Source organism: Girardinichthys multiradiatus, chromosome 8 (genome assembly GCF_021462225.1).
Source record: "Girardinichthys multiradiatus isolate DD_20200921_A chromosome 8, DD_fGirMul_XY1, whole genome shotgun sequence".
Classification (NCBI taxonomy): Eukaryota; Metazoa; Chordata; class Actinopteri; order Cyprinodontiformes; family Goodeidae; genus Girardinichthys; species Girardinichthys multiradiatus.
Window position 1 is genome coordinate 10968497 of NC_061801.1, and position 15880 is coordinate 10984376.

At 39.2% G+C, this 15880-nt stretch overlaps 1 protein-coding gene across 1 annotated transcript; it reads left to right on the forward strand.

Moving 5' to 3' along the window:
- The first annotated feature begins 4820 nt into the window (after positions 1–4820).
- bhmt (betaine-homocysteine methyltransferase) lies at positions 4821–14603 on the forward strand. Its single transcript, XM_047373607.1, has 8 exons — positions 4821–4981; positions 5119–5251; positions 5325–5437; positions 7311–7502; positions 9095–9242; positions 13495–13677; positions 13771–13999; positions 14102–14603. The coding sequence occupies exons 1-8, from the start codon at positions 4958–4960 to the stop codon at positions 14280–14282; spliced, it is 1203 nt and encodes a 400-aa protein (XP_047229563.1). The 5' UTR covers positions 4821–4957; the 3' UTR covers positions 14283–14603.
- The last annotated feature ends 1277 nt before the right edge of the window (positions 14604–15880 follow it).

Consider the following 15880-nt stretch of genomic DNA (forward strand, 5'->3'; position numbering starts at 1 on the left):
TAGTACAAATAGGACACACCATTAGCAAAACCCACCAAACCAGTGGGTTTTGCTGAAACCATCTGTCGGTTCCAGTCTGAACTTTCCATACAGAACTATTTATCTGAGAGGTCCTTGAGCTTCTTTGTGAAGTACAGCCTTTAACCCAGCTGGAACAGTTGCAGCAGGTTTGTACTGGATGTGTTTCCTGATAACTGCAACTGAAAAGCTTGATGGAAATCCCTCTCTTAACTGCTTGGTAATGTGTATTCAGTGATAAAGAGACAGGGACTCATAGAGACTCATAGAGACAGGGAGGCCTGTGTGAGAAAGAAGCAAATATTCACAATTTATTAGTCAAAAAAGTTGGTATGAAAGTTAGACTTTTCCAACTTAAGCAGGTGGAAGATGTCGCAACCTGGGTGAGAGACTGCGGACTGAACCTTAAATCTTGCATTTAGACTCCATGGCGTTCTATGACCATATCAGCTTTATTTTGCATTCAGCAGTATGAATTTGAACATATTTATGGGTCCATGTCTCATATTTGTCTCACTTCTAATGAAATGTCTAAATGCCAAAATTACATTGACTAAAATATTAAGAATTAGGTTTAAAATGATAGATAAATCTTCAGATGACAGAATTATCAGCCTGCAGTCTGTTTAGTTTGTATTTACCTACACAAAAACCATTACTGCTATGGGATTTTTGACCATTCAGATTTTTTGCTTTATTTTATATTCTATGTTATTTTATTTACTTCTAGTTGAAATTCTAGAGCACGGAGGTGCCTCCTTCAGTGGGCAAGCTTTGTTTTTTGGTTTCTCCTTAGCTTTCTGTTGACAGGTTGCCTGGACTCAGTGTGTGGAATTGGTCTGGGTTGCTTCACCTCAGGAGGGCATTGCCATGGTAATCTGGACTGATGTGCTTGTTTCTTGTTACCCCTGTCCTCTACTATTTTTTTGTTGTCATGCTAAACCAACGCACAACATTAGACATTAGGCATTTGTGTTCAGCATATTCTGTATGTCAGTGAACAACCGAGAGAAACAATACATTTTGTCAGATACCACACCTTCATACGGTCACGAAAGTATTCACGTATTCAAGTATAAACCTTTTTTATATTTTGCCACATTACAATCACATCGCATTTTTTGGGATTTTATGTGATGGAGCAAGTGAAAGGATGATGAGATACGGTTTTAAAAGTTTCTGACAAATAAAAATCTAAAACATGTGGCATGCATTTGTATGCAGCCCCCTTAAGTCAGTAGTTTGTAGAGCCACCTTTTAATGCAGTTGCAGCTGCAAATCTTAAGGGTTACGTTTGTACTAGCTTTGCACATCTAGAGACTAGCTTTTTTTGCACATTCCTCTTTGACCAATAGCTCAAGCTCAGTCCGATTGCAAGAACATTTCTGTGGTCATCAAATTTCAAGTCCTGCCTCGGGTTCTCAAATTGATTTAGGTCTGGACTTTGACTCGGTAATTCTGAGACATGGAAATTATTTGGTTTCTAAATGTTTTCTAAACCTGTAACTGTTTAACATGTGGCAACATTTTATTGAGTGGCCAAAAATATATAAAACTTTTAAAAAGGGGTCCATAGTGATTGGATAAGGCATTAAACCTTTTCATAGGCCCCTGCTGTCTGTTCTAATTTTAACCACATTTAGAATATTTTTGTTACTAGGATACTCTTATACTGTTTACTCTTTTGTTTTAAGAGGGATGAGCTGTTTTGCATTTTGGGCTTTCCTTATTATATATTACAAAACTAAAACTAGCCTTTTACTAAGAAGATCTGCATGTTTAACATCATGTTCTTAAATAGCCTAAATTACCAACCGTTTAATTTATAAACATGTTTCTTAACTGATTAATGTTTTCTGTTTATTAGTCAGTTTTGTGAAACATAAATGCTAACATATTCCATTTTTGACCGAGAGTTGAGAATATTCTTTACGTATAAAGAAACCATGATCCGTTTTAAGAAATCCTCTTTTTTTTTCAAGTTTAAGGTATATTTTATACAAACAAAAAACATACCCAACGGATTTAGTCAAACACAATATGTTATTTGTATAAACTGATCATCTAAAAAGCACAATTTCCTCTACAACAGTTCATTGCAACTCTGACCTGCAAATAATTGACAAAACAGCAGCAGCAGAGGTGGGGAAAATGTTCCTCAAGTTCCTCAAGGCCTGTTTAAGATGATGCCACTATATCAGTCGGATCTAAGCCCAGATTCTGATCACTTCTAAACATTCAGTTGACATATTTCCAGTTATACAGAGCTGGACTTGCTGGTGTGCTTTGGATCATTGTCCTGCTACCTAACCCAAGTGTGAGCTCAAGGTCACAATCTGATATCGTCCTACAGGATGTTTTGGTATGGAGCAGAATTTATGCTTCAGTTGTTGTAAGTCTTCTTGTAGAATCAGGAATACTGAACATTACTGTATCAAGTGGTGTCTGCAGTGCTTTAGATGTAGTTCTGGGTTCTTTGTTGACCTTAATACAATCTTGGAGTAAATTTGGTAGGTCAGCCTCTCCTGGGAAGGTTCAACACTATTCCATGTTTTCTCCATGTGTGAATAATGACCCTTACTGTAGTGTCGAGTCCCAAAGCCATGCAAAGTTGTCCAGAATGATAGCTTTCAGTGTTTTTTATTTTTATTTTTGCCAGTTCTTAAATTTCTTTAGCTCAGGGCATGATGTGTTGTTTTTTTAAGGTCTTTTGGCCTACTTCATGTTGTCAGATAGGTTATATTTAAGTGATGTAATCGATGTAAAGGTCTGGCAATAATAAGGCCCATAATTGGAGCCTAAAAGCTTAGACTGAGAGTGGTTGAGATGAGTAGAGTTTTGCTGAGTTGTAATAACTATAATAATTACAATAGGCCTTCGCAGCTGCTTTGCTGCTCGGGCCTAATAAACAAGAAGAGCTTCTAGGAGTAACAGGGGGTGAGCAGGACAAGGAACACAGAAGAACATAATAGGAGAATTCAGTGAGGAACGATGCAAAACAAAACTGGGGCAGAGGTTGAAAATGACATGGGAACCCGGTGAGCTTATCAGGGTGGTTGTGGAACAGCTGTGGTAGAATGAAAGCAGGGAAGCTGAGGGGGGGAAACTAATTAACACTGAAGGAGCAGAACTAAGACACAAATAAACTTCTAAACAAGGCCAAAAGACTAACACTGAACGGAGAGAAAATTCCAAATGCACAAAGAACAGAAAACAAGAATGAATTAGGAAACTAAACACAAAGGAATAAACTAATGTGGCAAAATCCTAATGGCAAAAAAATAACTGTATATGGCAAGACCTTAAGAACATAACTAAACAACAAGAAAAACACAAACAAAACCCAAACACCTGAGGATCAGGACAAATGGAGCTTAAATGAATCCGCCTGTCATGGTTCTTATTGCCGACTTAACCCACATGCAGAGACACTCAGAAAACAAGAACAGTTTAGTTGAAGTTTATTGAAACACGATAAGGCACTAAATGGAGAGCTGCGAGCCTAATCCCAGTCACTGCGTGAAACAAAGGGAAAACAGTTAGAAACTGAACCTCAGAATGTGGCCTAAAGGTCAGCGTGTCTCACTGGTGGGGGCGTGGAATCCGCCAGGGAGAGGGCCCGGTTCTACGGCAGCCGCAGATGGAAGCTTCGAGTGAAGAATGCCGGAGGGGTTTGACAGGATCTCCTCTTACCGGAGGGGGGGGGGGCACCAGAGGATCACGGATTACCAGCCAGGTTCAGTCCGGGTCCAGGGAGGAGTCCACACAACAAACAGAGATTTGGGTCTTGATCGGATCAGCCGGAAGTCACACATGGAACGGGCAAACAGGAGGAAGTTAGTGCTTCTAGTTCAGAGAAAAGATATCCAATCTTCTTTCACAAAACTGATGAACCAATGAGCCACACCTGTGAGTCCTCGGCAATCTCCTACTGGCGGCACCTAGTGTTGGTAGAGTGTTAATAGCAGGTAGAGGATGTCTCCAGATCCTGAAGTTTTGCCCATTCACCGTAGCGGTTAGCTTGATTGTTGTGCCTGTTGTGATGTCATGAACCTGAATACACAGAAAGCAGTTTCGATTGGGTTTTTAGTGTGCTTTTTAAAACTTAGTTTTTTGAAAAATCCTGCAGTGGTAATCCATACTTAATTACCAAGCTGGGGTTTTATTATTGGTGAACATTTACTCCACTGGACAGTATCATCATTGAATCATATTGCATTTGATCATCCCCATCTCAAAGTCTAAATTGCTCAGACTGGTCAAATGCAAACTGACTTGTTCTGCGCTGCACATACATTGTTTAATATGCAGTTTGAGATTAATTTAACTTTTATACTATTTGTAAAACCACACAGTTTTCTTTCAGTGTTTGTTTTTGGTATTAGGCCACCTTGCTGTAAGAAAGTAAGGGCTTGCTCAGTTACTTTCTACAGGTTTCCCAGTAGGGAAAACAGTTTGTGTCAGTCAGTAAAATAAGGCCAAAGCCTTAGTAGTCTAAGCATGAGCTAAAGTAGGTGCATGCTGCAGGGTCAGGATTTTCAAGACTGGGTGTATCTTTTTCACTGTGCTTTTCTGGCATGTGGGGTTTCGGTTTGCACCATCATGTCAGAGCCATTACATACTCAAGAAAGAAAGAAACTCTGCCACGTGTTTGCAATATTATACTGAGATCCTTCATCCACAAATATGTGAACAACAGAATAAGAGCCAAAACGAATTTGTTTTTTTCAAACAACAGGGGTGTTTTGCGCAAAGTTGCAGTTATAGGAGGGGAAGGTGTTGGAAAGATGCGCTGTGAGGGCGGAAAGCAGGCGTTCTTGCAGTGACTTAAAGGGCTGCGCTCCCATTTTGGGCTATAAATGCAGCACGAATGCCTTCGCGGATCCCTTTCCCAGACTCGGAGGAGTGGTGTAGCTGAAAAGAGACGTCCGCAGAGACCATGGCACCAGCTGGAGCAAAGAAAGTAAGGGCGCACGGTAATGTGCACAATTTAGTTTTAAATGTTACTCTTTCTCTTGCAGGCGTGTGCATTTTTTTAAAATAACATTGACAAGGGTTTTATTTTGCATTTTAACCGCCACTTTCGCGTGGCGCATGCAGAGCATTTTGGAGCGCCTGGATGCAGGAGAGTTGGTTATCGGAGACGGTGGGTTTGTCTTTGCCCTGGAGAAGAGAGGTTATGTGAAAGCGGGACCGTGGACTCCTGAGGCTGCAGCCGAATACCCTGAAGCAGGTAGGCTAAATGTTTATCTTTGAACATATGAATCTAGTTAAGATTATGCGTTAACAGAACCGTGTTGTTCCAGTGCGGCAGCTGCACAGAGAGTTCCTAAGGGCTGGCTCTAATGTCATGCAGACCTTCACCTTCTATGCGAGCGACGATAAACTGGAGAACAGGGGGAACACGCAGCGCTTCACTGTGAGTTAGAATTCCACTGCCTTGCAAAAGTATTCATACTTCCTGAACTTGTGTAATACTGCATCTACAGCTGCACGTTTTTCGCAGCGCTTTTTCACACGTTTTGCACACATGCACACAGAAATGTTTCTTTGCAAAATAGCGCAGCCTCCGTCAGATTGAGTGGAGAGGGTCTGTTAACTTATGCCACCGATCTTCTGTTGGATTGTTGGTCTGGACTTTGTCTGGGCCATTCCAACATATGGATATCATGATATCATCATTTCACATGATCTACATCCTTTCAGGGTAACTCTGTATGTTTAGGGTTCGCCATCCTGCTGGGTAAACCTCCACCTCAGTCTCAAGTCATTTACAGTTTCCACAGGTTTTCTTCCTGATTTTGGCTTGTATTTAGCTCCATCCATCTTACCCCGAACTCTGACCAACTTCCCTGTCTCTGCTCAAAGAAATCATCGCCACAGCATGATGCTGCCACGCCCATGTATCACAGTGGTAATGGTGGTTTCAGCATGATGTACATGTTTTTTTTTTGCCTCTTATTTAGTTTTGGTCTCATCTGACCCCAGCACCTTCTTCTACATGCTGTGTCCCCTGTGTGACTTACGAGAAAATGCACATGTGACATCTTACGGCTTTCATTCATCAGTAGATTTCTTCTTGCCACTCTTAAAAGCCAGATTCATGGTGTGCCCAACTAACAGTTGTCCTGTCAACAGATTTTCCCACCTGAGCTGTTGATCTCTGTAGCTCCTCCAGAGTTACCACAAGCCTCTTGACTGTTCTCCTTGGTGTTGCTGTGGATGCCTCTATTTTTATGGTAAATGGCCGGCACTTGTATAGACCTTTATCAAATCCGATTGCTCCAAAGCGCTTCACACTACAATCAGTCATCCACCCGTTCACACACTGACACTGGTAAGCTACATTGTAGCCACAGCTGCCCTGGAACAGACTGACAGAAACGGGGCTGCCATACAATTGCCGCTACCGGGCCTTCTGACCATCATCAGCAGGCAAGGCAAGTAAAGTGTCTTGCCCAAGGAGACAACGACTGAGAGGGACGGGGCAGGAGTTTACAGGACACACTCCTGAGGCACAGTCGCAAGTGGTAGGAGTTGTGCAAAAAATTTGAAAACCATGTGTACCAACCGATTAAGTGCTACCTGTCATTACGTAAAATGATTTTGGTAATTTTCAAACATAATAAAATAGTAATAAATTACCAATAATATAGTAAGCTGACTTCCAGCACATTCCAGGAATTTATCTGACAAACAAATGCATTTCATGGTAAAAAAAAAAATATTTATCCATACATAAAATTATGAAAATACATATCTAAGTTAGTTGAAGGAAGCTGCAAGATTTCTTTTCATTATCAAGAACTCTAGTCCTATTAGTTTCATCATCAGCTGTTGTCACTACATTTTTTCAATGCTACTTCAATAGCATAATAACTTGTTACATTATTGGCAAAATTCTATTACATTTTTGGTTCAAAACCTTTATTATATTATTGACAAGTTATTAGGTTATTGAGCATTATTATTATTTTTATTATTATTATACTTGTATGATTTTTAGTATTTAGCGCTTTGGGGTCTCTGGGGACTTGATAAAGTACAATATTACATTATTAGTTGCTACAGAAAGTATCCTTTTCCACGTTGTGTTGGTCTATCACATGGAATCCCAATAAAATATGTTGAAGGTTGTAGTTGTAATGTGATAAAATATGTAACAGTTCTATGGGCTTGAATACTTTTGCAAGACATTGTAATTTGAGCTTCTCCAAGGTCTCAAAAGATGAAGGTAGCTCTTAAATTAAAAGGAAAAGTAAAGCATTTATTTTTCTCCTCGTGAACTTCAGGGGCAACAAATAAACGAGGCAGCTTGTGATCTGGCCAGGGAGGTGGCCAACGAGGGGGATGCTCTGGTGGCAGGAGGAGTCTCCCAGACGCCTTCATACCTAAGCTGTAAGAGTGAGGAGGATGTCAAGGCCATCTTCAAGAAGCAGATCGATGTCTTTGTCAAGAAAAACGTGGACTTCTTGATTGCAGAGGTATGTAACAAACCCGTGATATAGCTGATGTTGATAAGAAATGAAAAGATGAAATACAGGTATTTCATCTGTAAAGTGAAGCTAAAAAGCCTTCAATCACAAAAGCCTACAAAGGCCTTCTTTCAAGGGCTGGATGCAATCATACAAGTCTCATTAATACCTAGTAGTCTATACTTTCACTGCCTTCCAATGTTAAGCAAATGGTAGCCATCAAAACCAAACCACACGTAAGCAAAACAGCCTTCCTTCAGAATTTGAGAGTAAATGCTATTCCACTTTCTGTTTTCTGGTTCTTTAAAGCAGCATTTCTCTGTGATGAGCCACTTACACTAAGACCTGATGCATTGGAGCACACTTGACTTGCAAGCAGTCTTTGCAAGGCAAGTTTTTGACACGAACAAGAAAATCCTATCATTTGCTTGCATAAAGATGACAAGAAACCTTCTTAAACATTCAACTACCTGAGAGCGATGGACAGAGAAATTTTTCAGACAGCTACAGAATTCCTCCATATCGCTCTGCTCTTACAGATCATGTTTTGGTACCTTTTCCACCAAGGTATGAGCTACCTAACATTCCGGTAGTGGATAAACATTTCTATATGGCTTTGGAAATAGTTTTAGTATTATGACCTCATTGTGGATTTGTTTTTTCATAACTTTTTTTTGATAGTTTATGCATGAAGACAATGCATGAACATTTGGAGCTTTGATTGGGGTGCGGGTGATGAGGGAGGCCTATTTAAATTAACTATTCCTCAAAAGGGAAAAGGCAAGAGAACATGCCTTTCAAGTAAAGCATGTGTGGGTATTGGAAGAAGAAAGAAAGAAAGTAGCTGTTTGGTTGAAAATGTCCCCTTATATATATGGTTGAGCAATGATATTAATGAATAAAACAATCTTAAATGTGTCAAACAAGACTAGATTAGGGCCCAAATTTATCGTCACAGTAGGAGTATGGCAATGGAGGTTAAAATAATAATCTCCTAAGGTCCTTGATGGGACCATAAAAACCATTAAACTCTATTTACATGCCAACTGGTTGTTTAGGAAAGTTGCAAGAAAAAAGCTTTTTCTGTACTAATTTCCTACACGCAAATATGTCGACTTTGGCAAACACTAGTGGGACTTCAACTGATATTATGAGCTTTTTAAATGAGACTTCGATTTAGCTTTTCACAAACAAACACTTAAGGTGGATTTGACATTAAAACAAAATATGAATACACGAAAAAGCACCCAGATATGCCCACTGTTAAGTACGGTAGAGGATCTATGATGCTGTGGGCCAGTTTTTCCAGCTAAAGACCCCTTGGAAAACTTGTAAGAGTGTGACATCATGAACTCTTTGACATACCAGGACATATTAAATAAAGATATTGTGCAGATTAGCATTTCTTGAACAACAAATTATTCTAAGGCTTTTGTTCACATCTTTACCAGGGGTGCCTATAATTGTGGGGTCTGCTGTAACTTGTCACATCCTAAGTGAAAAGTTACTGGTTGTCCTAAAGATGTATTCCAAAAATCTAAAAGGACAACCTGATAGGAGCCTTAAACATCAGTAGAACTAATACTAATACTTTTGTTCAGTACTTCGAGCATGTGGAGGAGGCCAAGTGGGCGGTCCAGGTTCTGAAGACCACTGGAAAGCCCGTGGCTGCAACTCTGTGCATTGGACCTGAGGGAGACCTGAATGGAGTCAGTCCTGGGGAATGTGCCGTCAGGCTCGTTAAAGCAGGTACAGCGATTTTTCAGACCCCGATGCTGTTCCAACCATGACCACATTATGTGAGCACTGTGATTTAATGTGACCATGTCTTGTGTTACACACAGAATTCACCAGTGTAGCTTTAGGTCTTCATATTACAAGGTTCTGTTGATGAAATTTCTGAGTTTAGTTTCTAGGCCACAGATAGCAGTATATGGACAGGAATGAGGGTATTGAGGCTTTAAAGCTGCCAATGTTTCTTCTCTCAGAGGTCATTGGAGACAGATTTAGTTTAGTGCCACAAAATTAGAGTTGTGCAGGAATGAAGAATGGAGTCTTCACAAACAGTACAAAAGACTAGCCAACCCAATCATCCTTGACACATGTTAATGCCATATTTTCCCTGATAATTACTATGATCTTAAGACCCCAGACTAGAGGGACCTTCCACCCTGAGCTTCTTGTCTGATAATGTGAAATCAGGGCAGTTTTGTACTCATTTCCAGTTAAACTAGGTGACATTTTAAAGTTATTTGGAACCAGTTGTTGCTTATACTTTAATGCAGATTTGTTTATTAATCTTTTTAATTTATTAATCATTTTAATTGAAGTGCTTTGATCTTTTGAACGTCTTGTCATGCTTCAACTGCAAACTTGGATATATTTCATTGTGATTTTAGCGAATGAGCAAACACAAAGTAGTGCTTAGTTGTGAAATATAAGAAGAAGAACTCATAATTTTCTTAGTTTTTTTAATTAAAGTCTGAAAAGTGGGGCCTAAATTTGCGTTAAGCCCTCTTTAATCTAATACCCCAAAATGAGAACTCAGTACAAACACTTGCCTCCAGACAGAAGTGAAAAGGTTGTAGAGAATTTTAAAGCAGGGTTAGGTAATAAAACAATGTACCACATTTTTAAAATGTCACAGAGTCCTGATCAGTTCATCTATTAAAAAGACAATCACACAGTAAAAACCAGAGCCCAAACCAGAGGAGACCCCTATACACTGAGGCACAGGACCAGATTTAGTTAGATGGATTTATCTGTTAGAGCTGCACACTCCTGGAATAAATCTCCAGTAAATGTCTGGGACTATGACCACTACTCAACCATTAGAAAAACAACAAAAACAATGGTTAAAAAAATCAGCAACAGTATGTACCAATACATAAATATCTAATTTCTTTCTCCCCTGGACCTAGACTCACCTTGTATTTATCGTACAGGGTGTGTTTGCTATGTGTTCACTTTTTATATCAAACTATTTTGAGGATTTTATGTATAGCTTAAAACATGTTGAGGTGACTGTAAATTTTTAAGTTTTTAGTATCTGATTTAGGACTGCAGATGAAAATGAACTATTATGCTAACTTTGGCATATTTCCGTAGAGGCATGCTGATGTGTTGACTAACTGCACTTGATTAAATAAAAAAATGAAAATAAGTAGGCAAGTGTCATGAAAGATTGCACAACTGGAAATCCAAAAAGACATCAACCTAAACTGCCAAGTTAGGAAAGGAGTGAAAGAATCAGGGAAGCACCAAAGTGACCCATAGTAGGAGCTGCTGAAATCCAAAATCTCAGGTGGAAGAATTGGTTGACAGGACAGGTATTAGTCGTCAACCTTACAAATCTGACTGGCAAGAAGAAAAGTTGCTGAACACCAAAAGAATAATTTTAGTTTTAAGTTTGCCATGTAGGGCACCTAGAAACCATGTGGAAAAGGTGCTCTGATCAAATGAGACCAAAATGTGACATTCAGGCATTCATGCAAAATACTATTTGAGGCAGAAACCTAACACTGTACATCACTGTGCCCAATGAGATGCATGTTGGTGGCAGCCTCATGCTGTGGTGATGCTATTATTTAGCAGGGACAGGGAATCTTCCCTAAACAGAGCTGATGGCAAGATGGATAGAGGTAAACGTGCAAAGCTGGAAGAAACCTATCCTAAAGGTCTTGCTGCTGTAATAGAAAAGTATTGACTCAGATGGACTGAATACAAATGCACTCCTTCCAGTTCATAATTCCACACTTGGTTGTGTTGGTCCATCACATGAAATCCAAATAAAATACATTGACGTTTGTGGTTTTAATGGGACAAAATGTGAAAAAGTTGAAGGGGTGCATACTTGGAACTCTCTGTCAATTAGCTGCACAGCCAAAAAAGCTTGTTTACATATTAATTATTATGAGTACAAGAATGGACTTGTGCATTTTGACATGTATGTCCAGATGACCACACTTCCCCATACAAAACCCTTACTCAGAACAAGAAAGCTAAATAAAACCACTGACCGAAGTTCTGTTGCGCAGTCCCTAAGGATCCTAAGGGAAAAATAATATTTAACCAAATGCCTGAGGACTTTCACTTGTGTCTTTTTGGTCTGCTACTTGAGAAACCTGTCCCGTCAGGTATAAAGCAGATCATCTACCCACACATGATGATTTCAACATGAACAACATTATGGGTTATGACCTGGCAGTGCTTTATGCTTTCTTTTTAATACAGGCCTGTATGTTTCATCCGCTGAATCCAGCCTTATGTCACAATAATAACTGTCTTATTGTCTAAAAATCAGCACATTTGAAAACAATATTCATCCTATATGAAATGCTAGCTAAACTTCATTAACATGTAACGCTGTAGGGTAGCCTGTAGTTTGTGTTCTATTTCCTATTGTTGTTTTTACCTATTTGTCTGCCTGTATTTTACAGTATGTAACCTCAGATTTAATAGGGGTTATACAAATAAAAATATACTTACTTACTTACTTAATGAAATATTTGCCAATTTCAAAGACTAAAAACTCCATAGGCGTCACTGAACTTCCTTGTGCTCAGTACACAGAGGATTTTCTTTCTGTGATTATCTGTAGGGTGTAGCTACTGTTTGTTTTGCATTGTATAGTAGATTTGTGCTGCCATCTACTGGTGATTTGGATACATTACGGTAGAAATCAACAGTAAATGTTCATTTCTCACAGTCACAATGCTTTTGGACTACAATTAAGCATTTCAGAAAACAAACAAACAAACAAACACCGTACTTTCAGTGACGTCAACAGGAGTGGGATTGGTGGGCGGAATATAATGGCATCCCCTGGCCAGATATACAGTCTTTTAAGCTTAATTCAGTCCGTTGGAACACATATTTATTTATTTACTTATAGGTTGCAACATATATTAATTTATTTTTATTGTTATCAGTGAGTTGTCTGTATATATTCATTTATTTATTTTATGCAAACAGTGAGTTAGGACACCTTATGAAATCCTAGGTGATTTTTCTAAAATGTTTGGACATATCCCTATTTATAATAATTTTTACCAGTACTGAACATTTAATACAAGCAAAAAAAAAAAACTACTATAACTTACGTAAAAACGTTTTAAAACTTTTACCAAAGTGTTTTTATTAAATTAATGGTATTCCTACTTAAAATGGCTACAATTACACACAGGTGTATCACATCAGGTGCATATGATGACAGTATTGTTACTCAGCATTTTGACGGAGTTTTCCGCTGTTTAAAGACATTTAGTTTGATGTTTGCGGGGTGTTAAAGTGTAAACACCATGGTGAAAGAGGTCTCAAAAAGAATTTTAAACCAACTACTCCTAGCATGCCCACGTCTGGCTGTCCAAGTAAAATCACGCTGAAAGCAGACTGCAAGATGCTAAAAGAGGTCTCCAAAAATACATCATCACTGAACCTGCAGCAGGCTCTTGCTACTGTTGATGTAAAAGTACACGTTTGTAGAATCAGAAAGACACTGCACAAGTTTAACTTGTACGGGAGATGTGCAAGGATGAAGCTTGTACTCAGACATAAAGGTCAGACTATAGTTTCCAGATCAGGACTTCTTTAGACAGATGAGTCTAGAGCTGAATTATTTACAAACCAGAACAGAGGACATGCTTGGCATAAACGAAATATAGCATTCCAGGAAAAGAACACAATACCCGCTGTGAAACAAAGTGTCATGATTTGTGGATGCTTTGCTGAACCGGAATATACATCACTATATGAACACTTAAAGAACTGAATGTTTAATGGGGTTTCCTAATTCTTTCACATGACTATACATTGGTTTCTTTATTTTACGTAGCAACTTCATAAAAGTCTTTTATGCCCTTTAGTCTTGGTTTGTCAGCCTAAGATTGTAAATGCCCTCCATCTTGCAACCCATTTGAAAACTTTCTGGAGGCAGTCCTGTTCACCCAAGAACAAACATGGCCTGGAAAGAGAGCAACAGAGTTATTCATTTGTTTTGCAGGGGCACAGATTGTTGGCATTAACTGCCACTTTGACCCAGAGACCTGTGTGAAGACTGTGAAGCTGATGAAGGAGGGAGTGGAGAAGGCTGGTCTGAAGGCCCACTATATGTCCCAGCCGCTGGGCTTCCACACCCCCGACTGCAACCAACAGGGATTCATCGATCTTCCTGAGTTCCCATTCGGTGAGGGCTTAAACGTCAGGTAATTTTTTTTTCTCAGTGCAAATACTGACAATAAACATCAAGGAAAGATTTTTTGCATTTGTTTCCTGACAGCTCTGGAGCCCAGGATCCTGACCAGATGGGACATGCAGAAATATGCCCGGGAAGCATACAACGCCGGCATCCGTTTTATCGGCGGCTGCTGTGGATTCGAGCCTTATCACATCCGTGCTCTGGCTGAGGAGCTGTCACCTGAGCGGGGTTTCCTGCCTGCTGGCTCCGAGAAGCACGGCAACTGGGGTGATGGCTTGGCATTGCATACGAAGCCCTGGGTCAGAGCAAGGTAGATATTTCTCTAAAGTCTTATGCTTTATCCTATTTCCTTTTTGGCCAGAATAATAAAACCATCAAAGTGTAAACTAACATGATCCGCACCTCTGTAAAGGGCCCGTCGCGATTACTGGGAGACACTAAAGCCTGCCTCCGGGCGTCCATTCTGTCCATCCATGTCCAAACCTGATGGATGGGGTGTCACCAAAGGACACGCCGACCTGATGCAACAAAGAGAAGCCACCTCCGAGGAGCAGCTGAAGATTCTCTTTGACAAGGCCAACCAAAATGCCTGAGCCCCACCAACGTCCTGATACCCTGAAATAAAGCCTCTGCTTAAAAGATGAAAAAATGAGTGACATTCCCTCAGGTTTACAAACCATAAAAGATTAGACCGTCTGTTGCCTTTTCAGGACTATTTTTACTTTGTGTGAAAAAAAAAAAAAAGTCTTACAATATCTTTTAAGACTCAACCAGCAGTAGATGTTCATGAGTCAGTTCATAAACCATGTCAAATTACTGTACTACAAGCTTCAAACTCATGTTATAACACTTGAACAGTACCTGATGTTGTGTGAAACTATAAATGAACAAATAAAAGCTACCAATAAACCAGATCTGCATGTGAGGGTTGTGGGTTTTTTTAGAAACAACTGAGAATATGCAACTAATTATGCAACAAATTTGCATTTTATTTATTTATTTTAATCGTGGAGAGAAAAACAAGACAAGCTATTCAACCTAATCTGATTTCTAATCTGTTTAATACATAACATTTGACCTACATGTTTTATTTTTAACAATTTGTCATATTACAACCACAACCATGTGTTTTATTGGAACTGAATGTTTGAAGCCAGTACAAAGTAGGGCATAATTGTGAAGTGGAAGAAAAGTCATTCATGTTGATGAGTTTATATGACCAGGAGGGCTTTCTCCATATGTTTGCTGTAAATCTACATGAGTTGTGACTACTTGTGGATTTCTTCACAACAATGGCGTTGTGCTTGTCTTCCACAAACTCAGATTTGTGGAGTACATAACTAATAGTTGTCCTATCAACAGATTCTTCCACCTGAGCTGCTAATGTCTGCTGCTCCACCAGACTTCCCATGGGCTTTATGACTCCCAATATCTAAAACATGAGTTGTCTAACAAATCTGTGTAACCATCAGAAAACAGCTGAAACAAACTGCACACATGTGGACTCTATTTACCAATTCAGTACAGCAGTTGGTTGTACTGGATTTTATTCAAGGGCATCAGAGAAAAGTAGCCCAAATTCAAATGACACACTTTCTTTTTTTTTTTTTTTTGTCTTTTGCGTTATCAACTTATTAACTTGAAAAATATAATTCATTGTATAAATACCACGTAGCAACCAAATGTTTGATGGAGGATTTGGTTTTTTGTCCACCTGAACAGTTAAGATGAGAGAAAAGAGGAAAAAACACTTTTTGTCATAATTTAACTAGTCACAAAAATAAGAAGGTAATGTGTTTAAGTGTCTTTTTGAGTTGAGATTAAAACTTGATGTGAGGTTTTGTGCCAGTGTAACAGAATACTTTGACATGGTTAGTATGCTCTTTTCCAAAAAGGGAACAACTTGGATGCACTAACTGTGTGCTGACATGTTTTAAACCCTGAGAGTCCTAAGGGAGTTTTTGATTTCCTGTTTAATGGGTTCTGAGTCTGCAAGTAACACGGCATGAAGTGTTTTTTTTTTCTATTGAAAGAGTTACCTTGCTTGAAAACATATTTCTTTCACTTAATATCCAAACACACCTTACCTCATTGAACCAACTTGAGTTTTCACACCCGTTATCAGAGATTTTTTTTTATCTTTGGTCAAGGTATTCAAATGTACATACCTTGAGTAAGAATGTAAAATGGT

Coding starts and splice junctions, on each gene's coding strand:
- bhmt (XM_047373607.1), top strand. CDS start 4,958: ATGGCACCAGCTGGAGCAAAGAAA. Junction 9,243..13,494: donor CGTCAGGCTCGTTAAAGCAG/GTACAGCGATTT, acceptor TTTGTTTTGCAG/GGGCACAGATTGTTGGCATT. Junction 14,000..14,101: donor AAGCCCTGGGTCAGAGCAAG/GTAGATATTTCT, acceptor ACCTCTGTAAAG/GGCCCGTCGCGATTACTGGG.